This window comes from Argiope bruennichi, chromosome 3 (assembly GCF_947563725.1).
Source record: "Argiope bruennichi chromosome 3, qqArgBrue1.1, whole genome shotgun sequence".
Taxonomy (NCBI): Eukaryota; Metazoa; Arthropoda; class Arachnida; order Araneae; family Araneidae; genus Argiope; species Argiope bruennichi.
This window is the reverse complement of record NC_079153.1, coordinates 103,320,137-103,345,584: the sequence shown is the minus strand read 5'-3', so window position 1 is coordinate 103,345,584 and position 25,448 is coordinate 103,320,137. Positions and strand designations below refer to the sequence as shown.

The following is a 25,448-nucleotide window of genomic DNA, read 5'->3' as shown; positions in this document are numbered from 1 at the left end:
ACTTTCCTCATATTCAAGACCAGATTCACCATCAAATTGGATCTATGCTACCTCTTGAAGATGCACAGTATAAATTCTTGCAAATATACATCATTGGAGGAAGGATTAGAAGAATGATGGAGGAACAACTTGATTCACGTGAAGAGATCAACCCAGCAATGAAAAGAGCAATTCTCCATGATCTGCAGCAATTACTTCATGAGTATAATGCATTAGTCAGGCTGTTCAGAACGGCGTTGGAACGCATGTTTTGTTTTTACCAATTTAATGACTGAGCTTCGTAACAATTTTTAAAACATTTTAATAGATTGAGATTTCAACTCGAGTAAATTTGAGCTAAGCTTAGCTCAAGATGACACGTCACTACCGTGTCTTTTTTTTCATGTTGTCTGTGATTTGTTGTGAAAAAACATTTTGGTTACCGGCTCCATTTATTTGTTTTATATTATTATGTCGCGACGCAAAGGATCTAATCTTTCCCAACAAACCCATAATGCAATTAGTCTTCGGAACATTGCGAATCAATCCACCGAAGAAGAAAAAGAAACCCACACGAAGAGCGCCGGGTTAGTATGGCCCGGCTTCGACCTTTTCAAACAGAAGAGCAAAGAGAGGAAGTACGTGAAACGGCCCGGTTAGCAATGAGAAATCATCGAACTCGACGTAGAGATCAACAGCGAAATAATCTTCGGCGCGAGGCTTCAAGTGTTGATTTGAATCAAGTAGCATTTCTATACGATTGCACAATTCCTCATATCATTGCTTTTGGCCACTGTTCGTGCGAGATCGGACATTGCGGTAGCAGTTGCTTCTTCTGGCATAGCGGCCACATTGTTGAAAGAATGCCATACGGCTCAATCAGTGTTAAAGTTGCCGTTAAACTGTCGACGTATCGAACGAATTGTTTTCATTTCCTCGGAATTTTTGCAATTTCGTTTCATCGAAAGATGAGCTCATTAACAAAGAGTTCCCGAACATCATTGATAACCACAAAAATCACAAATGGCTAAATGAGCGAGCAATTTTGGCAACTAAGAACAAAGATGTGGATGACTTAAACTTCGTAATTCAGAATAAAATCGTTTTACTCTGCATTCAAATCTATTGATTGTGTAACAAACGAAGACGAAGTCACCACCTATCTATCTGAATTTTTAAACTCCTTGGATGTGTCTGGCTTACCACAATTTTTAATAATTTTGAAATTTATAAAGCAATTTTAAAATAAAATACATAGATTCTTAATCCGACTGAATAAATTCTCTCTCAACACTTGCACTAATTAATATCAATATAATTTAATCATTTAACAATCAACATTAATTTAATCAGATAAACATTCAATAAGCTTTTCAACAAAAAGTTCCAAAAGCTCTTAACAGAACAGAAAATTTAAATGCTTAATTGCTTTTATACATAACAAAATATGTTCTAATAGGACATTATGTCTTATTAGAACTTATATATTATCTATTGCATGCAATATAATACATTGTATCTCTTTAATTTAAGTGAAAAATTCTAATTAAAATATGTTTTAGATTTGAAGATATGAAAATTTTCTTTTTTGTTTAATTTTTTAAATAGATAACAGATGGTTTTTACAAATCAACAAAATATGTAGCACATACATTTAATTTAATCTTCCTTAAATTTTTTTATTTATAAATGCTTTTTGGGAAGATGAGAAAAAAAATTCTAATTCCCTATTTAAAAATAGCAGTCAAAAGATTGCAAGATATGAAATAATGTTTAAGTTAATTCTTGTTTGATTACTTGTTATCAACTATAAGAAGCCTTTTCCAACAAATTAAAACAGGTTATATTTCTTTTTGTTAATAATGTTCCATTTAGTATCATTAAACCAGCTGTGTACATTTAAAATTAGTCATAAAACAATAATGAAAATAGTCTATTTTTAAAATTCATTGTATGAATGCTTTCTTTAAATATAAACGATGAGTGCAACATTGTATTGTTAAAAAAGACTATTTTTATCATTAAAAAATCACTTAAATTGGCTTTGAAATTTTAATGTCCAACAGTATCATATATGTTATGCTGTCATGAAGGAACTGAGAAAAAAAGTAAAAATAAAGAAATATTTGAATATCTGATTAAATTTGCACAATACTTAGTACATTGACATCTCTTAAAAGCAAATTAAGGAATAAAACTATAGTTTTATTTTTGATTTAAAATTATATTGATAATTACATGGTTTGAGATTACATTTAAAGGAAAAAAAATTAACCAATAAAATATTATGCAATTTGAAATAGCTTTAATGAAAAGCATGACAAACTACACTTTTTTTAAACATAAATATAAGGAATTTTCTTTTTCCCATCATAACTTATTTCTATTAAAACCAGTTATTTTCACAGCTTCATAAATTTCCATTCTTTTCAAACTTTCATGCAAAAAGGTAATGTTGTTATTTAAACAGAAACATTCTACAATTAAAAAAAAACACATTAAAAAAATTAACTATTTTTGATTACAAACATTAACCTTTTGTACTATAATGACTTGTACTATGTATACCTCTACATATGTTTCTGTCAATAAATTTATAGTGCAAGAGATTATTTTATTGCAATTATTTTCAGAAAGAAATAAAAAAGTCAATAAATGGTAAATTGAAAATTTATAAAATAAATTGCACAATACATAAAATGAAAAATATTTTGACTTAGTCTATAGAACTTAATCGCTAAATTAAAAAAAAAAAAAAAAAAAAAAAGAAAGAAAGAATTTTTCCAAAAATTAAAACAAAATAAAAGACTACAAAATTGATAATTCTTTTCAAAGGCTTTAAGATGAAACATTTTACAGTAATTAAAAAAATGAGTCAGCTTATTATTGCCAGGATATGTAGAAATTCAAATACAGACAATAATGCTTTAGATGACGTCGAATTATACTTCCAAAATAATTTTTAAAATATGACATCTAAAAAAAAAAAAATGTATTTATGTTGAGTTAATTAGCAACTTTAGATGACAACTGACAAGATTATTACACAATGCATAATTTTTGAGTCATTATATGTCACACTACCTATGATGCAATCTGAAAATCGGAATTAACAATGATTTTTTTCTAATTAAAGGTATTACTATTTTACTTAATTAATCTTTTTCTTTTTACGCTTATATATTCATAAAACCCAAAAAAATATGAGACAGATCTTGATAAATGCAAGGTCTGGATTTTATGCAATAATAATATGATAAAATGTATAGTAATAAATAATAGCATAAAACTGCAATAAGTAATTACTTAATTGAATAAAACATGCTATTAGATTTACAGCAAAGATATAATCATATTGAAGAGAATAAAAAGATATTAGAAAAAAAAATAAGATTTCAAAATATGTATTAATGATCAATTATAATTGCATATTACTACCATGTGCATGTTTCCTTGGAACACATAGTAGTTTATCTTAGGATCAAAACAGAAAAATTTTAAATATATGTAAGAAAATAATCAACTTACATTACTTTCATCTTGGAAATACAGTAATACATAAAATAAATTAATGTATGCATTTACAGTCAAAATATGATTTTAATTACAAATTATTGATTATATTTATGGAAAGCAATTTTTAAATCCAATATCTGACTTCTATCAATAAACAGTTCATAGAACCACAAATGAATAAGGGTATTAATTAATTATTATGAAAACCTGATGGTTAATTAACACAAAACATTTAAAAATCTAAACTTCTATTTAAAATTTGACATTTTCATTATACCTTTTATATTATGATTATATGATATTATTTCATTAACCTTTTATATTATGATATAAAAGGTTTATAGCATTTTATCATATAGATATTGTCATTTTAAACATAAATAAAATGATACAGTTGTTAAATTTATTTTCTTTCCTTTTATCTAAATACAAATACTTTAAAAGTTTTTTTTTTTTTTTTTTTTTTAAAGCTTGTTATTGGACTTCAAAGAAAACAATTTATCAGATTATTAATTTGATAGGTTTAGGTAGTTTTGATAAATTTTGAAAAAATATTATATAATAAACATTATAAAGAAAATTAATAGTAGTTGAATTTCAGATAATTATACAAAAAATTAAATTGATAAAAACCAAGTAAAGAGAATATTCATCTTTTTTAACATAGAAAATTACAACACAAGAAATGTTCATACAGACTATTTTTCAAGTAAATAACTAGTCATAAAAATCTTGATTGAACAAACTAACAGTAAACATATAAAAACTTGAAATTTGAGATAAGTTGCTGAATGTAGAAAAATATTAGCTATTAATTTTAATAATTATAAAAATTAATAGATAAATGGTTATAATTTATGCTTTTCGATTCATAAAGTCATATTGTCCATTAGAAGTATTTTGTAATACAGTTGCATGCTTTTTACAAATGCCAACAAGACAATTAAAACAAATAAAAATGGAGTCTGATTCAGAAACCTTTACATTTTTTATAAATTCATCATTAAATATATTTTTTTCTGGAATCTTTGAAGTGTTCGAGTTCCACGAGTTTTTGTTTTCGTGCAGTTTTTTGTTTTCCGAGTTGTAAGCTTTATTTCTTGCTTGTGGAACATATTTACGAATTCGAGGATCTTTTGGGTCAATATTCTTGAAAATTGTGGGAATTGCATCAGGCGTCAATTTTGATCTATGACGGTCCTCATAATAATCACCAAGATATGACTGCTGCCATCGAGAAATTACATATTTCTTCTTAAAATGTCTCTCACAAATACGATCCGTACTCATCAGTATTCTTTCTTTTTGAGGTACAAAATGTCTCCATCTTTCTAACATCACTATATCATTTGGAGCTTTGAAAAGAGAAACCTTTTCCTTGCACGATTTTCTTCCAGTTGGGCAATTTAACACATAGCAATGTTTAACCATACTTATAATTTTAAAGCATTCAAGAATGCAGAGTTAAATTTTTTTTTTTCAAAAAGTAGCCGCTTTAGCAAAAAAAATTTAGAAAATTCCTTATCATGTAATTCTTAAAAAAATAACCCCTAAAATTCAATTTCGGAAAACGCATGTTTCAAAAGCTCGCGGCGTGAGTTCTCACTTCATTTTTCTTCGCCAATATGAAATACCGGCAATATCTCTATGTTCGTTTATTTTATGTGTCAAATATTAAATTAATTGCAGAAAAATTTTAATTTAATTCTTTTTATGCCAATAAAATCGCCTTACTTGAAGTAAACTTTTCATATATTAATTCTTCTCTCAAAATAGATGTTTTAATAATTTCTTAATAATAAACAGAAGCCAGCTTTCTTTTCAACTCCACTTCAAATAGTTGTCGTCAGCAAAGGAATGGGGGAAAACAAATTTTGGTTTTGATTAATAATACTGTTTTTTTGCTGGATGACATTCTTAAATATTACATTTGTGTTGCATTTTTAATATAATGCTTTTTATGTGTTCTTCTAGCCATTATAATTTTTAAAAATGCGTCGTAGCCATGCTTGTAAGTTCCATCTGTTATGACTGAACATATATTGCAAATTTTGTGTACTTTATTTTGAATGTTAAATTAAATTAACAATTATATTCAATTGTTAAATAATATTCAAATTATAGCTATTTTAATTACATTTCAGTTGGAATGAATTGATAAAATTAGTGTTTCATAAGAAATTCATTCCCAGCGAAAGAGTTCATTATTTTGTAAATTTAACGAGGAAGAAATTAATTGATCATTTTTAAAGGAATACAGCCTATTTTCGGTTTAATCGAACTTAAAAAATTTTTTAATGTAAAAATTTATAAAAACAACGATTTTTATAGCCAAAATAAATTTATTGTGTTTAATATTAATTAGAAATTTCACATCAATGACATTGAAGGCTGCTAATAAAGCAACTTAAAAGTTGTCTATTTTTTGAATAACAACCCAAAAAAAGTATTGGATTTCCAAAAGGAATAAATAAATCATTAGATTAAACTTTGTGAGTAAAGGTTTTAAGAGAAATACATGGTGGATGTTTTATCTTGAATATGTAGACTATATTGTATTCAATACCCGATAATTTGCTACCTACTGTTTTGATTTTTCATTTATTATATTTCAGTTGTACCAAAAGAAAATATCAGTTTGTATCTTGTGTTTTGTTGTATTTTGAGATTAAAAAATTCCATTTTCTTAAAAACATATGTTTTTCTTTATTGGCAACAAAAAAAAAAAAAAAAAATAGTTGCATAACCAAAACAGAGAGAGAAAAATTTATATTTAATGCTATAATTTTTCTCAGTTTGGATATACAAATTCTTTTTTAACATTTCAAAGTGCTGTATAGTTGAAAGAATATATATGTAGTTTTTTGCTATGCAGTACATATATAATAGTTTTTTTAAATAACATAATTACTTGTTTTTATTCATTATTTGAAATTAATTTCAGAATGTAAAAAAAAAACTTCCTATTAGATTTTTTTTCCTTTTTAATATTTAAAGAATGCTTGTGGAACTAAATTGTATTTGTGTATTAATAGTATTAATCTCAAAAAAATTTCCAAATTTTTTATATTAATTGTCTTTTTTATAATTTGTTTGCTGTTACTGTGCTGTTATTATTAAAATTTGGCCATGGTATGCAATTAATGCACAAATATCAACTAAATATAGAAAAAAAAACTTATAAATCATAATTTTCAGTTCCTACAGTCTATGAAAATTCCTAAAAACTCCTTGATTTTATTTTGTTCTGTTTGGTACCCTGGGAAAATATTTAATTTTTTTTTAACCTTTGAAAAGTCTTTAAAATATAATTAAGATGCACATACATTATTATTTATAAAAGTAAAAAAAATTAGCTTTTGACATTGTTTTGTCTTAAGTATTCCACTAATGAAAATGAGGTTTTGATATAGGAATACAGTTAATCATAAGTCTTTCTTTTCACTGTGATTTAGAATGGGAGATGGTTAACCAGGTTGGATTACCACTAATTGTATGGAATCTCTATCAGCCCTAGCAGCTATAGATAATAATATAATGCCATTTATTGTGCCTTTACCTTGTTTAGATCCAGAATTGAATTTTTTTTTAAGCAAGGAGATTTCATGCTTGTACTACAAAACATTCCTAGACAATAAGATCGTTGAAAAGTTTTCCTGTTGACTGACAAAATGCTCTTATTTACTTCCATTTATCATTACTTTGTATATTTTAGATGGTTGATGAAAGATGGTTTTTCAGATTTTTTATTTAAATCATTGGCTGACTTTTTTTTTTATTTGTATCTATCCTTTGTATTCGTCTCTTTTCCCTTAATTCTGCTATTTACTGGTGAAAGTAAGGTTAAAGAGGCTTGAAATAGGTCCTTTAATTTATTTGCTTTGTATAATGCTTGAATTTTCTTAAAAATATCTTTGAACTGCTTTCCTTTAATTAGAGTGGGAACCCAAGTTTCAACCAGCATTTTGAATTAATGATACCTGGTACTCTCTTGGTTATTTAAATGTTAGTGTATTAGCTTAATATCACTAAATGATATTCAATAATGATATGATTTGATTTTTTCATAGAAAATATCATAGCAGAAACATATTCTGATTTATCGAGTTTAATAGTATTGAGTTTTATAGTATCGAGATTTTTTGTTTTTTTTTGTGGTAATGCAGTTACATTTATTATATAATTTGTATTCTTATAGCGGATTCATACACAGCTTACAACCAAAATACTGTGGAAGGTGAAAATGAACATCTAACAGATGAATTGGGGAATAAAATTAGCGCTCTAAAATCTGTAAGTGTTTGTATTTTCTATTTGTCTATTTATCTATATTTTAAAAGCTTTAATTTAAATATTGTTTCTCTGAATATCTTACTATTCTTATTTATTTTATTTGACCTTAATCGCATGGATTTCATGTATTGAATTAGATGGTGACTCTCATAATATAAATTTTAAACCATAAGAAATTATTTATATTTAGGTTTGAAGTTTTATTATATCCAACATTATATTTATATAAATCCACTTATTGCAAAAATGCATATATTACATGCAGAACATAGTTTATTCTATGTTTAAGAAATTCCCATTCCACATTATATGGTTAACAAGGTGATAAGCTGTTAAAACTTAGTGATAACTTCTTATGAAATATTGGCTCAGTTTAAAGTTGATGTGTTTGGAACACTGCTGATGGAGATGTACCTGAGTTTTTTCCTTGAATTAAACCAATTTGTGATTGTTCAAAATTGAATTATTAAAAGGGTTGTTTTCCATGAGCTATAAAGCAGCTGTTGCCAAATTTAAATAGCATTAAATCTCTTTTTGCAGAAATTATTACCTTTGTGCAGAAACTATTATGCTGAAATATATACAGAAACTATTATGCTGAAATATATGCAGAAACTATTATGCTGACATATATTTTTATTTCCATATATTGTAAAAAAAATAAAAAATTCTATATAAAATTTCAATGTATTCTTTTGTACCCTTGGCATTAAAATGTCAAGATTATATTATATGTCTTATATTAAAAGTGCTAAACATATCTATTATTGTAGCTCTTAATTTTCCAATATCATGAACAGATGGTGCAGACTCCATTTTCTTAATAAAATACTTTAAAAAAAATCAAGAGGAGTGATTTAAAAAGACATAGGATCCATAATGTGATCCATCTCATCCAAAATCTTTACCAGTAACTTTTTATCATGGAACTGGTAAATAGCAGAACTTCAGTGCTGAGTGTTTTTTAATCTATACCTTTAGAGGATTCCATTCATAACATAATCTAAACAAAAAAAAAAAAAAAAAAAAAAGTAGAAATAATAGTTTTCTTGGAATTGCAAAATTACTCTTTTCCTGTTATTTATGCTGTTTATCAAACAGACACGTAGATTAATGGACTAATTTTTGCTTATTAATTGTTAATAAAAAATTATGTACAAAGCTATGTACTGATATAATTGTTTTACATTATTATTTTGTACAACTATTTTTTTAAAATTAGAGGAAAATATCTTGTACATCTTGTTGTATCAGAATATTATTTTAATTAAATGAGACACTCACATACAAATGACTTTTATTATTCCAATCTAAAATTAGAAATAAACTTTTTGTTTTAGAAAATATGATACATTAATGAATAAGCCGATGCTTTTTAGCTGCACTTTTGCTTTTAAGATTGTCATTAATATTGATGTGTAAAATAAAGTATTGAAAATATTATCTATAGTGTATAAAAAAATTGTCATTAATATTGATGTATAAAATAAAGTATTAAAAATATTATCTATAGTGTATAAGAAAAATGCTGTCTTCTTTTAATGATTGTATCATAGAATGTATAAATGAAAGAAATTCCAGTTTTCTGATAAAAGTTCTTTACTGGATTTCTAAATTGAAAAATAAAAAGTAATAAATAAAACATGTTAGACTAGCAATTAGTTCTCTCTGAATAACTCAAATAATTTTGTTCAAATAAGTGTTATTAAAAAAAAAAAATCCTTTATACCTTTTACTATACTTGATGATACATCCATGGGTTTATTGGGAAAACTTATATGGTCCAATAATAAAATAATTTATTAAAAAATACTGCATCTATTCTTTCTCATTTTCTTGATCTTTAAAAGTTAGAAACATTACGTTTAAGCTGTGTGGTGCCTATGAATTTCATTATTATGATAGAGTTAGTGCTTAGCAAAAACAAGCAATTCTTAACATTTAAAAAAAAATTATATATAAAAAAAACCAATACTTTCAAATATTTTCTGTTTTATTTGAAAGCTAGAGGTGTTTAATGATTTCATGTGAATTTATTATGAATTATTTTACATTTAAGCTCTCAATTGATATTGGTCATGAAGTTCGAGCACAGAATCAGATGCTTCGGGAAATGGTAAATATATTTTTAAAAAATTTATTTCTATTGTTCAAAGCTGCATTCATAAAGCATATTTTTTAAAAAATCATCTAAGTAGTTATTATGAAAAGGTATTTAATAATTCATATACATTTTTCCCATTATAAATGAGTTTCTTATTTCACTGTTCAATTTATTTATTTACTTCCATCTTTTTCCTCATAAAGGCTTGATTTTGATTTATAAAATGTTATTTTTCATATGTTTAAATGTTATCCATGCAATTTTTCAATGATTGATTTTTGATGATGAAATTAAATACAGGCCACCATTATTATGTTCACTAATTATGCTCCTTTCTAAAGTGCTATAAATTTGAATAATTCATTTTTAAATTCTCTTTATGAAAATTTTATCGATTATAGTTGTGTTTTCAAAATATCAATCTGTGTAAGTGTTCCAATTTTTTTTTTTTTTTTTTTTTTCCATTGCAATTTTTCTAATATTTTTGCTCTTTTGTATCTTGATAAATTTAGAAACTCTGTGAAAGTAAAATCTATTCTTTATTTTTTTTTTTTCTTATTATATTGAAATTGCATTTATGTAATGAAAATGAATCCTTCCGTTCTCTAAAACTTAGGTCAGAATTTAGATTTGATTTTATATATACAGGTTCTCAAAGCTTAATTTACAAACTTTGAAAAAACAATTGTAAATATCAATATGTTTTATGTTGAGAAGCATGATTGAAATGGCTAGTAGGGCCTGTATGCCAGTATTTTAGGTTGATATCTGCATCTCTGTCATTAAATATTACTTCATTTTGGGAATCTGCTTTTTTTTTTTAAAAGGAATTGCTTTATCTGCATAGACTTGTGGATGATAATGATTAGATGACATCTGAGCATCTTTCTTTTATGCTTGAATTGCAATCACACCATGCTATTATGGCCTTTATTTTATGTGGATATCTGAATTGCATTGTTGTGAATAAGTGGATTAGACATTGTAGATCTGTTGACCCTCATGTATATTTGAATTTTCTATTATCACCATTAGTAGTAGTATCTATTCAGTTGTAGTTACACATTTATGTATTATTTTTAAAACAATCTTTGCTCCTGATGAAAAATCTTATTGCAAACATTAACATCACTTTTGTAAATATCTGTAAAATTTCAAGCATTTTAGAAAATGTTGAGCAATCTGTGTGGTACTGGTATCAGACATGCATCGTAAATAACCTAAGCTTTTAACATTTCATAGACAGTGTTCTGTCTGCTTTGTCTATAAAAAGGCTACTTTTTTCCCCCTCTCTTATATCATTTTAGTAGTGGCATGACTAGTCATGCTTTTCTATGTTTGGTGTTGCAGTATTGTTGTTTCTATCCTTAAAATGGTAAAACATATATTTTGTAAAATACTCTTGTCTGTTCATGAGTAAAATGTATACATGTAAATAAATTTTGTATTTATAATTTGAAATGACTCTTGCATAATATCAGATTTTATAATACAACTCACATAATTAATTCTCATAACTTAAATATCATTTTAAATCTGTCATTTTCTCTTAGTTGATATACAACAAAGTTTTGAATCCTTTATTGCATCTTTTATTTACTTGTGTATAAATTTTAAAAATATTAAGCCAAAACCATTCAAAAATTTAATTTCAAGATTTTTAATGAATTTCCATATTTTAAATAACCCTGAGTGCAATGTTCAACAAAAGTTTGGTGCATTTTAGCCAATGATGGCTTTTGTACCAGTAAAACCCAATAATCCAAACTGAACCCTTAGTGCAATGGGATTTTTGGAATATTGTGTGTATTTGAACATGACTCAAAAAAGAGTATGCTAGATAAATTAAAATTTTATGCATTCTTTAAATCAGAATATAAATCAATTTCAAATTTGGTGTGAGTCTATTTATTTGTTACTGTCATATTTCTAAACATAACAAGCAAGATGAATAAATTTTTGCATATATTTTTTTTAATTTTCAAAATGTTTTGTATCAAATTTTGGACCTTGTAGTTTATAGTAGACTGTTAGTCTGTATGCATGGGAATATAATAAATGAAATAGAAAAAAAAATATATACTTAACTAGTGCTAGTACTTAAACTTGAATACTTTTTTCTTATAGTCTTATTAAGTTTCCAGGAACATTTATGTAAGAAATCTATTTGAATAAAAAAGAAATCCCTTTATAATGCAGTTTCTTGCTTGGCCCATTTTTACTTCTCAGCTAAGTAAACTATAAGATGATACTTACTATTGACATTGCATTTACATTATGCTAATTATTCTTATGATAGTATAAATTCAAACAGTAGCATTTTATAATTTTATAAATTTCGTGGAGTAATTTCCTTATTTTACTTTTAATTTGCCAGTTAGAATTACTGTAAAGATTTTTTATAATCCTAGGAACAGTAATTTTGCAATTGATTCTTTTTCTCCTACTTCCATTTTATTTGCATCTTTTGCGCACTCAGCTGTAATTTGCTTATGACAGATCTCTAGATTGCTTTTTGGATTTTGATCTGGTCTCAGATTAATCCTATTTATTTTCAACTCACTCACAGCAACTGTTTTAATGAGATACGAATATACTGTATTCAGTTTTTTTAAAAGATTATTTCAGGTGTTTGATCTCTGTAACTTATATAACTTTGGATAATTGGTTGAAAAAGTTGCATGCTCTGTATTAGATATTTATAGCAAAATTAACAAATTATTTGCTGTTAAATGGAAATCATTGTCTGAATACTATCTGCATAGAATTCTGTGTGTTTGAAATGTTTGTTTCAGTGCATTTATCAGAGATTAGCTGTTTTCACTGTGAGCTTTTTGATTTTAATGAATTTTAATTCAATGAATCCTTACATAGTAGATAGTCTATTTCTGTAGAAATCATTGGAAACTTCTTTGGAAAGTCAAGGTGATTAAAAAGACATGAGTTGACTTCACATTGGCTTGCGGATGTTGTTAATTAAATGAACAAGAATTAATGAACTTCTTGATTTCCCCACTAAAGTTAAGCCAATATACATTTCTAGATGCTACTTTAATATGAGGTGTGATAGCTTGATGCCTTGAATGCAAATTCTACAAAAATCTGTTTTCTTTAGGGTTAGGACAACTAATCTGGTTCTCAGAAAAATGAAACCATTGCATCAATGTAATTGCTTTTTTATCACAAAAGTATTTAGCTTTCCCTGAAATTTCTTTATAATTTTCTGACCAACCTCCCTTTTACATATTTTCTAATTAGAACTAACTTAGAATCTTCTTCAGTGACTTCTTCAAAATTTGTTTCTCATCAGAAGTTGTTATAGCTATATGGAGGATTGCTGCATAAGTTTCCAAAAGGATTGTCTTCACTGCATTCTAATGGACTTTTAGATTAAATTATTATAGTGTATAGTCTCTTACCTGACTCATTTTTGAACTGGAAATTATATTTAAACAATTTCTAGACAGTTTATTGCAGCCTCAAAAAGAGCTTATCAAATGATTTTGCTTTAAACCTATCAAGAACTTATCATTCGATATCCATCACAAATTTAATTCCATGTATATAATAATGAAATTTTTCAGCTTATCTCAATGGCTAACATTTCTTTTTCTATTTGACTATGCCTTTGTTGTTTCAATTATTAAGGAAAGTGCATATTCAATAACATGTCCTTGTTACAAGGCAGCTCCTTGGTTTTATTGGCTGGCATCAACTAAATTGTTGATGGTTTATAAAAAATAAAATGAAATAATAATAATAATAATAAAATTGCTGTTATAAAAATAAAATGAATGAATTTGTAACAATTTTTTTAAAAACTTCAAAAATCTTTTGTCTATTTCAACTTTACCTAAATTCTATATATTCCCCTAATAACTTTCTGAATATCTCTATTCTGTGTGATATGAATTTACCTAAAATTGTAATAATATCCTAAACTTTTTGTAATTTAACTTTATTCTTTATGTGTGCTATTCTAAATTAAAGCTTGTATTTTGTCTTCATTTATAGACTGACCTCTTTTATGACATGTTTATATCTCTATCTAGAACAGATATTAATTTATCATCATGCTTTTCCTGGACTTTATCTTATACAATTTACCATAATGAATTTTGAAATTGAAAGAATATTGACTTCTGCTCCCATATCTATTTTACACAATGTTTTAGTTTTATTAATGCATATATTTTCTTTTTGCTCAGAAGAAATTCTATGAACAACTGATTCATTGTTTGACAACAGATTCTAAAACCCTCCACGCTTTTGCACGTTTCAGGATGGGTTTAATTCATTAAAATAGGGGTGAGAGAAAAGATGAAAGGAGGGGATGTTTACATTTACCAATAAAATAAACATGCAGACTGAATTAAAATAATATGGTCAGAATTGACAGGATATTCACAAACACATGAAAAAAAATTGAACAAAAAAGTATCTAATAGGGAGAAAATCAAGGTAAAAGAATGAGGAAAAATTCTGAAAATACTTTATTTATCTTTATAGAATTTTTTTTACTGGAAGCAGGGTATTTTCTGAACATATGAATTGCATTTCATTTAACATATACTTACTTTTAATTTATCTCTGTTTTTTTCCCCCTTTGCACAATTTACAATATTTTTCTTCCTTTCCTTATTTTCAACTGGCAAACTGTTAAAATTTCTCCTTCTTTCATGGTATGAATGGAAAATATTTTTTGATGATTCATAATTTGATTGCTAGATTCTTTTGCTAGTATTGACAGCATGATCCAAATGTAGACTTGATTAATTCAAATGCTTTTCTTTAATAGATATACCTTTTATACCTATAAACAAAAGATCTTTTAAGTTTTCTTCTTTCATTTCAAAATCACTGTCTTCAGTTAAGATATAAATTTGTGATGAAAGAATCAACGTTTTTGCTTTTTCTTTGAATGCAATTAAAGAATTTATATCAAACATTAATAATATTTTTCTTAGGTGATAAATATTTATTTAAAATTATTTAAAGTCCTCAGCATTCAAACCAAAACTGATATATATATATATATATATATATATATATATATATATATATACAAAAGTATTAGAATCAAGTTAATAGGAAAAACAAATATATATATATATATATATATATATATATATATATATATATATCATGTTATCCTTCTCCTATTGTGTTTAAGACAATTCCTTGTTTAAAAAATATTTTCCACTTTATTTTTCCAGAGGTTTCTAAATACATGAAGAATCTTTGCTTAGAATTCTTCCAATTTTCCAATTTGTTGTCCTCTAACTTTTATGTTGATGGTGACTTTCATCTTAGCTTTTTGTGGATGAACAATTAATTTAACATTTTGTTCCAAGCACTCACCAATTGAAAACAGAATTTTGCTATAATTATATATAATTTATTTATATTTGTGAAAAGCAAAAGTTAAAAATAATAAAGACGTTTAATTTTGATTGTATTTATTTCAAATTTTATAGCTATGTAATATATAGTATCATTTGAAACAATTTCCTGAAAGGAGTCTTAAGTTTCACTGTACAAGTCTCACAGAAGTAAATGGTTTCTTTCTGTCCACCAGAAATGTTGTGTTTGGAACACATTAAGCAGTCTTTGGTTTTCCTATTAGGTAGTTGGGAAAGGAAATGGAGTGTCTTATCTAATTGCTGCTCTATATTTCTACATAATGCCTGACTGGGTTTTGTCTTTATTCAAAGAAAGTCTCTTACAGTTCCATCAAGAATTGCTATTGAAATTTATGTTGATATGTATGCTTTTCATTTTTTAAATACAATTTTTATATAATATAAAAGAATTGATGGTAGAGATTTCCAAACCCCAGAAGAAGAGTTTTTGCCATCATTTCAATATCTTGCAAATTAAACAATATGAAACAGCATGTTGTTCTGTGATTCAACATTTCCCATATTGTTATTTTAACAGAATATCATTGATGGTTTTACAACAAGTTGACTTTTTGAAGCTGTACTCGCATGTCTTTTTCTTCTCATACAAACTAGCATGGCTGATACATGTTTGGTTATTGTAATCACTCTTTTATATCTCCAGATTAAAGCCACTGTTTTTACCTTGCAACATGCAATGATTTAGTCAGTTGTTAATTTGGGTTTCTTGGTTTCTTTATCAAGACCTTTCTTTTTTGTCATTCTTATTATTTGGTTTCTTTTTTTTTTTTTTTTTTTTTTTTTGGCATTATAAAGCAGTTTTGTTATACGAATTCAGCAGCCAACACCAAATTGGTGTAAAGTCTGTCTGTAAATATGTGGTAACTGGAAGTTCCAAGAGAATTTTGGAGATTGTTATATAAATAGAGTAATATCCTGCTTGTAAAAGTTAGCTCTGGGCTGATGAGACTATGTGTTGGGATTTTCCCATAATAAGGAACAAAAATATCCCAATAACTCTTTCTAAAGTCTGCTAGTATATATGTTTGAATGTCCCACTTTCTTGGCTACTTTCGATTATTCAAAGGAAAGAAATTCTGCCTTTGAACCCTACTGTAGATTCGTCAATGCTTAGGTTTTCTCGGTATGAAATGCTTCATAACATTTTTATTGAGGAATTCAAGATATATGTCAGTTCTATGTGTACTTATTCTTATATTTACATTTTTTGTTGGAATTGTTTCCAAATGCTATGTGCAAAAAAATTTGCATGAATCGATTATATGAAAATATGTGGGCAAAAAAAGGGTATTCTTGAGTGAAATTTCTTTGACTGATAATCGTATATGCTTGGAAATCCAATGAGCCCCATATTAATGACACTAGTAATGCCTTTATTTCTTGATCAGTGGTGATAATTCTCTTTGCATGATAACCTGTGATGCATATGCATTCATTTCTAAAGCAATCTTTATAATCAAGGAAATTGTGGAAAGAAGCTAGGTGAGGAGGAAGTTCAGAGAAAAACTGTCCAAATCCACAAAATATATAGAACTAATTTTGGTCATTATTTGTCATGTTTTTATATGACTACAGGTTTTATTTAAGTTCAACTGCAGAATGTTATGTTAAGCACAATTCAACATACAAGTTATAAAAGAATAATGCTATGTCAAGCATAGCTCAACATATGAGCTGTGAGTTATATAAGACTAATGTTCTGTCAAGTGCAGCTCAACATATAAGTTACAAATGAATAATATTATGTTAAGTACAGTTCAACATATGAACTGAAAGGCTTAAAATATGAGAAAATTGTACTTAAAAGATAATGAACTACCAAAACAAAATAAATGTAAATCCAAAAGTGTTTTTTTCTTTCTTTATCACTGCCACCAATTTGTATGTCTTTTTATTGAGCTGTGCATGATCTTTTAGTTGTGGATTCTTTATAAACTAAAAAATTATACTTTTAAAGATTAGCTTAGTTCATTTTGAGGGCTTCAGCTATACATTCTTATAGTTACAGTTCCATATAACACTTCATATAGTTGCAATTTTAGATTCAAGACAATCAATTAAGAATTACTAAATTCATTATGTTACAAATTATATTTAGGCAAATAGATTTTTTATCTTTAACATATGCATCACTGTTGGACATGATATCAATAATGTTTGCTCTGCAGTAGAATTTGACTTGCGTATCAGTTTATATAAATTGGACAGGTCAAAATATGTCCTACTATATACATTCACTTTATTAGCATTTCTAAATTGCTTAGAATAAGCATAGTTACTGTCTTTGGAGTTCTAATTTGATTCACATATCATGGCAATTTATTGAATATATGTTTCATATTTAAATACATGATTTGCACCTCATCTCAGAAGGTCACAGAAATAAGATAATTATGTATAAAGCTAATATGTTTGAGGCACCCTGTAACTAACAAAAGGAATAAATGTTCTGAGAACCATTGCATAGTATTCAAAAGATGTAGGAATATTTTTTTATTTGAGATTGAATCTATTTGTAATATTTAGTAAAAATATTTAATACCATGGAATAATTAAAAAGGTCAGCTGAATAGCCTTAAAATACATTTTTTGCAGCATTTATTGGCATTGCAAAAAATATTTTATTCAATAAAGAAAATATTCTGTAAGAGTATTTATTTGCTAATCTTGTGTTAAATTACATATATAACTGCTTAAAAAAAACTTGAATGTTCTTTTTGCTTTATATTTATAAACCAGGCTAAATTCTAGTTTTTTACTTTTCTGAAATCAAGTCCCATTTTTCTATATGCTTTCTAGAAATAAGAATTTGAGACTTTCTTAATATAGTATCTTTCTTCTTCTGGAATTGTAGCATTTTTTAATTTTATAAACAAAAATTTTGCTAGTAGATTATATGTTGTAATAATCAAATTGAAAAAGACTGTTTTCTTATTTCCAAATCTTAAAATGCACAATGTTGTCATGGAATATATCTTTATTTCTTTCAAACATGAGTATGTGAATAAGAAAATCTTAAAGTCACCCATCCTCAGATTACTGTCACGTGATATTTGGTACCTTTGTCACCTTGTTATTTTATAATTAAACAAACAATTGAAAATTTATATTGTATTTGTTTTAAAATTGGATAAATTCTGAAAAAAAATGATGTTGTATACTTATAATAAATTTTGCATGATATTCACTGCATAAAAAACACACACACACATGAATTTTGGCTTATTTCTGTTTACTTTAATATGTAAGTGCAAGAGGCTGCATGATTTTTTTCCTAAATTTCTTCTTATTATGTATGAATTATTAATTTTTTTTCTTGTGTAAAAAATGAAAAATCTATACATCTTTAGTTCTGACTTTGTAATTCTATTTTATAGACTTTTGTTATTATATTGTGAATATTTTTTGATTTGTTGTTTGACAGATCATGAGTCAGGTCTCTAATGTTCTTTTTGGTTTATACTGGAACATTTCAGCCATATCTCTTTTTGTTGGATCACTATCATATCTTCGTTATGTATTGTAATTACTAATTCAAGTGTTTAATGATCTTTAGAATTTGGTTGTATATTTTAATTATTTTTACTGTCCCAAATTATGTGCATTGTTATGTAAAATGTATTATGCGCATGGGTATTCGAGATATAATTCTCATTCAAATAATTTTAAAAACATTAAATTTTTTCTTCTACATTTCAGAATGAAATTAACTCAATTTAATGAAACATTGAAGAGTTTTTAAAGTTATTTTTTTGAATTTTAATATTGCCAATTGCTTTACTGGAATATATATTTATCTTAATATCTCATTATATTTTGTTGAGTCTTCAGCTAAAATAATTTTTGTTATGAAATTAAGATAATTTAAGTTTGTAGTTGTTAAATACTAAGAATCTTGTTTAGTTCTGTAGGACTGAACGCAAAGCAAGTTTTGCTTGAAATGAACTTATATAAATTTTGTCTCATTAATATGTTTTTGAATCTTACATTTATAATTCCAACCAATATAAACTCTTTGGTTTTAAAATCGTAGGATATTCTCTAGGATTTGTAGGATATTCTATATGAACTTTCAAAATAAGATTTTGAGTTTTGATAAAAAGGATTTAATATCTGGAACTTTTGAAGTAATTTTTTTCTTCCTTTTTTAATAAAGCAAGTATTGCACCAGTCAGAAATACATCTTTATTACTATACTATATTTACTATCCTTAAATAACTTTTTTAATGTTATATTTATAAATCTGTTTTTAAATTAAAAATTATTTATAGAATTTTATGGAAGTTTTAATATCCAAATTTTAATAAAAGAAATAATTAATAAAATACCATAATGTTTATAAATGTCAAATATTTTTTTAGTTTTTTTGGAATAATTATATGTGTTTCATATTTATTCTGCATGTTTTGGTTTTTAATTGGCACATTTGCTTTTGCTACTATTACTACTAAGTTACAGAAAATATTTTCTTATCAAAATGAGAATCAGCATCATATTTGATCTACTTTTCTAGGATGACGATTTTGACTCCACTTCCGGATTTTTGTCTACAACTATGGGAAGAGTCTTGAAACTTGCTAGAGCTGGCCATAACCGTTATATCTTATATTTATTACTTTTTTCCTTCTTTGTGTTCTTTGTTATTTATATCATTTTAAAATTTCAGTGATTTTTCTTATAAGTACAATTTTGTAAAATATTAATAACAGATAAGTTTTTCAATTCATGTTTTACAGAAATGTGTATTGAATGTAATTATGAATAAAGAGATTTGTTTTTATGTTATAAATGTTTTATAACATTTCTTGTAAGGTTTTGCAATTATGTATAACTTTTGTGGAATTCCATAATATAACTTATACATTCTAAAAAAATATTTTCTAAAATGTAAAATATTTTGCTATATTTTTTATTTATAATTTTAATGATGGATTGTTAATTATATTACATTTGCAATATACAAAGCAAACACCTTGTTCCATTTATTTCAGTATAATGGGCAAATAAACTTTTTTTATCTTGTTATTTTTCTGTAATCTGTTTCATTTTTGTATACTTTAATAGTATGTGATAATTTTGTTTTGTAAATGAAAAGAAATAAAAAAAAATGGTTTGTTTTCTAATTAAAGATTTAATTTCAGTTACATTGTATAGAAATTGTAAAATCATGGAGTTTTATGATATTTTAAATTATTACATTAGATATATATCCTTCTTGAAGTTTAAAGTTTAATTTTTTCCCCCTTTGTATCTTGATTTATATTCCTCCAAAAGAATTTAAGATGATGGTTGAGGGAAAATTATTTCTTGATATGATTAAGTTTCCATAAATTGCAAAGGTGCATAATGAAGTTAATTATTTTATTAACTCTATTAGAGCATTTAGAGTTAATTATTTTAATATCAAAAGAAACATTTTGACACTTATACAGTTTATTATCTAGAAAAAGATCTGAAAATTTCATTGTTTATCTTATCAACCAATCTGCATTTCAAAGCTGTCAATTTTTCACCTGAAAAATCATTTTTTAAAATTAAAACTCTTTTTAGATTTGTGTTTCTATTCTTTTTTGTGATTGGAACTTTATTTGTTCTACAGATTGTTTTGACTATTAAAATAGTTCTAATTTTATAGACTATTTACTGTTTTATATTTACAATTGAAGAAAAAAAAACTGGTTTTAAAGATGTCTTTTTATATTTTTATTATATATATTCTCAATTAAATTTGATATAGTTATTATTAAAAGAATGATACCTTTTGCTACTAAAGATAGATTTATATTTTGTACTGTGAAGTAGAACATTAATTCGAATAATTTTTGCAATTGTGCATTATTTCTAAGAGAGTTTATTGTCCTTTAGCCACTTTTTTTATCAGATATATCTATCTAAAGAACTTTTTACATCTTTATAAAAATATCCAAAGATTTTAGAATTTTTATTTTAATTATTAAACAGTATGCTGCAGTTATGATTAAGTTTATTAATTTTAGGAGACTGTTAGCAAACTTTATATTACTGCTTGCATAAGAAATTTAGGCTATATTTCTAATAATTGAATGGATGTGTTTACAAATAATTTGCATGAAGTTCATTAGAAATGAGATTAGATTATTAACATGGTCATACTTTTCAGATTCACTTTATATAATTAATTATTGTATTTGATTTGACATTTATTTGTTTTAAACTTTTTTCTTTTAATATAATAATAAGCTATTTCAAGAATAATGGCTGTTCATATTAAATAGAAGTCTGCCAGAATTTTGTTGCACCTATTCCTTTTAACTGATTATCCTTGATTTGAATTAATTTAGTAATCGTAAATTTAGTATTGATTTTTATAAATAGTTTTAGTGAATTTTTCTGTTTAGATTTTGAGATGATTATATTTCATATCTGTAGTATGCAATAAAGACTCTATATAAAATGTTGTTTCGGGGGAGGGGGCGATATATAGAAATTTCAGTATGTAAAAGTATATATTAAAATTTAAAAAAAAAAAAAATTGTTTGTTGAAAACAACTAAACATAGTTAATTTTTTAGTGTTAAAGGAGACTTAAAGAAAATAATCTAAGAATTTTTAAAATTAACTATTGTATATTTTTCGTTTTTTCTTTACATATTTTACAAAGCTGAGCTTCACTTTCAAATTTTAAAATTTCCATTTGAATACCACAAAGTATGGGAGCATACTCAATATTAAATATGTCAAATTGAATTGTATTTAAAAGCAAAATATTATTACAAGTTAGGAAGGAATTCATAGAATAGAAGTTAAGAATAACATATGACTCAATGTGAAATATTTATTGCTTTATTGTAAACGATTTTTGGTCTTTTGAAAATTTCTATTGCAGTAAGATTCATCCCCTCTCCTTCCATTATTTTTCATTCTTATGAAAGAAATTAATGATATTCTTTTTTGGCACTCAGAATGCATTAATTTCATTTAAAAAATTTTTGTTTTGTTAAAATGTTTAGAAAATTTTATTTTCTATATAGTAATTATTTTCAATTAAAAATCTAAGTACTCCTCAAAGAAAATCTGAAATATAAAATTATTAGTATATGGAGGTTCCTATGTATTTAAATTTATTATTTTTTCTTTATTGAATTTCATTTCTTAAATATGCTTAGTTAAATTCATTATTCTTTTTACATTATTGAGTTGTTAATTATTCAAATAATGATGCTGATTATAGCTTTTAATTGGAAATAAAACAATACAATATTTCTTTCTTTTTTTAATTAATTGTAATGTTTGTTAATCCAATCATCATCTATCTATATTCAGTTTGAATAATTGCTTCCTCTTCATTTTAAATAAAATTAATTAGCACATTTATCATGTTGTATTTGTTAGACAAGTCATTTTTTTCTTAATTTCTTATTTATTTTTTTATTTGATAAGTTGCTCCTTGTAGTCATATTAGAGTGTCATTTTTTTTATATTCAGCCAGTCACCAGTTCAGACTTTTTGATCAAACATTTTTGTGGTTTAGTATTTTTTGAATATATTATAGAAATTTTGTATTTTATTGATACCTTATTTTGAAAGTTTCAATCTTCATAATATTAGTAAATTATCCTAATAATGCTATTTTTTTAAATGTAATAGTTCTTAGAAATGACATGTGGTACAAAGAATTTTATGAAACTGAGATGACTGATAATTTTTGCTTGTCCTATTGAGAAAAATTATTTATTTGTCTTCTGGTGTAATCTTTTAATGATTATTTTCTTTTACTTTTTATATCATCAATGATATTTAATGGTTAGATTTAATCCAAGTTTATGGGAAAATCTTTGTCATTTATTTCTTAGTTGCCACCATTTTTGACCAGAAAGTTCAAATTCACTTACAAATTGCAAAAATTGATTTATTTAAATTCCTTTAAGTCTTTAGATATAGTTTCATGATCATAATTCTGTCAGTAAACTATTTTTAAGCATCTAGTTTTCATAGACTTAAAACTGCTATTTTAATAGCCTTACCCTATTTTTTGTTCTTTCTATTCATGATTTGTTTCAATGATGTCAAATTTCATAGCATTACAATGTTATTAAAGATGTAATTGCTTATTTAGCTATTTGCTAACTTTCGCAGTACTATAACTTCTGATTGTTATTTATCCTGTAAATTGCACAGATATGGAACAGAATCTTTCTTCTTTAGTTTTCAGCAGTGGAAGAAGATTGCAGATTTTCAAATATTTGATTGAAAAAAATTTTAAGTTTTGAAAATCCGTGCATTAATGGTAGCTGTGGTTGAAAATGATGGAAAAATATTTTTAAAAAATTGCTAACACTCTGAAAAAATTGCACATTGGCTAAGTGAAAATCAATAAAAATACTAAAGTTTTATTTGTTTTGTAAAAATAAATTTTGAGCTATAATTTTTTCAGAATTTATTACTGATAAATGTCAAATTTCATCTTAATTAGTTCTTAGTTCTATTTTGAATTTCATACACAAAAATAGAAATTACAGTGAAACATTCCCATTCTCAAGATGTGTCAAATTTAGTAGTTGTACATGAAATATTTTAGCATGTACAGCGCCATCACATATTCATCTTTATTATTAATAGACATGAAGATGAAAATATGTTTATGCGTGTGTGTGTGTGTGTGTGTGTGTGTGTGTGTGTGTGTGTGTGTGTGTCTGTTGGCACTCTTCAGCTAAATTGCTTGACCTTGAGTTGTCAAAATTTTATATATATGCTTTGGGAAATGTGTATATTGGAGCAATTTTTTGAAATTACCTTTATCCTTTCAAAACTAAATGAAATTTTGGTGTTTTTTTTTGCAATAGATTTTAATGAATTAAAATTTTTGAAAATCTCCAAAGTGCACATTTTTAGCTTTTAATGTATGTCTGTATCAAATTTAGTTAATGTAAGCCAGTTAGTTTAGCCTAGAGTGTCTCTACTCATTTATATTCTCTTTTATTATTATTATTAAAGATTTCATATAATGGATGCTCTTGATACAATCCTGCTTTAAGTATTTATTTTTTTATTTTATTTCCATTTTAAAGTTTAGTTTTTTTTAAAGAGAAAATTGTGGTTTTTTTTTTGTCTTCTTTTTATTGATTTACTAACGAGTTTCATTATTAATACTTTATAAAAATGAAAAGCAGTTCTACTGTAGATTGGGTACAAACCCTGTATGCATTCATTCATAAATACATATGGTTTCAAAATTCTGTGAAAGAATTTAAAAGATGAATAATTATTCATCTGTGAATAAACATTCATCTTATGATGAATGTTTATTCACAGATTGATAGGATTCATCACATGACTCCTGGTCATAAGTGGTGAAGCACTAGAAAATATTTGCATGTGATGCAATAGAAACGCTGATCATACTAGCTGTCACTGAAGAGATGAGCATTATTGCCAATCTCAAGAAAGTGGACATGCATTGCTTGTGTGCCACAATGTGAATATAAAATAAACTTTTTCATACTCAAGTTGGAACTGAGCATCTTTTAAGAATTATGCTGGTAATGTCGGTGAAAAATATTATTTAGGAGTAAGTGGGTGGTACGTGTCATGGAGAAAATTTTAAAGAAATTACTATAAGAACACAATAGATTGCTTTAGAGAATTTCCTCAAGTGACTGGCATGATAACTTGGATCTCGCATAATCTGGGATTTTAATAAAAAAACTAAAATAAATAACTAAAAACTTTTACTAAATGAAATTTCTTGAAAGAATTTTTTTTTTTTTTTTTAACTTTTCAAGAGAATAGAAATTTTTAATTTGAGAGCTGATGACATATATTATTGGTTAACATTTAAAAGTTCTTTTTTAAAAAAAATTTCTTGTCTCCAAAACTGTCGAGCTTCTAAAAAGTGATATTATGCAAACCTCATATCAATACATTAATTTTTTAAATTTTTTTGTGAATTTTTTAAAATTTACCGAAATATATGAGGCATGCTGTATGTAAGAGAAGGATTATATTTATTAGTTATTATAGTAATTACCTAAATAATCTTGCATTTAAATCTGTGGTAAAATTGATTTCGACATGTGCAATGATTTTAACAAAATTTACTCTATATTCTGTATTGTTTTGTTCATGTGCATCTATTTTTACTTTAAATGTGTTTA

The 25,448-nt window shown here is 25.6% G+C and overlaps 1 protein-coding gene across 1 annotated transcript; it reads left to right on the top strand.

The window, feature by feature from the left end:
* Positions 1-5,331: 5,331 nt before the first annotated feature.
* On the top strand, positions 5,332-20,288 carry LOC129963721 (BET1 homolog). Its single transcript, XM_056078242.1, has 4 exons — positions 5,332-5,506; positions 7,694-7,788; positions 9,848-9,904; positions 19,830-20,288. The coding sequence occupies exons 1-4, from the start codon at positions 5,488-5,490 to the stop codon at positions 19,983-19,985; spliced, it is 327 nt and encodes a 108-aa protein (XP_055934217.1). The 5' UTR covers positions 5,332-5,487; the 3' UTR covers positions 19,986-20,288.
* Positions 20,289-25,448: the final 5,160 nt, after the last annotated feature.

Excerpts from the sequence above, each read along its gene's own strand:
- LOC129963721 (XM_056078242.1), top strand. Across the intron at positions 7,789-9,847 it reads AAATTAGCGCTCTAAAATCT|CTCTCAATTGATATTGGTCA; the intron begins GTAAGTGTTTGT and ends TTTACATTTAAG. Across the intron at positions 9,905-19,829 it reads ATCAGATGCTTCGGGAAATG|GATGACGATTTTGACTCCAC; the intron begins GTAAATATATTT and ends CTACTTTTCTAG.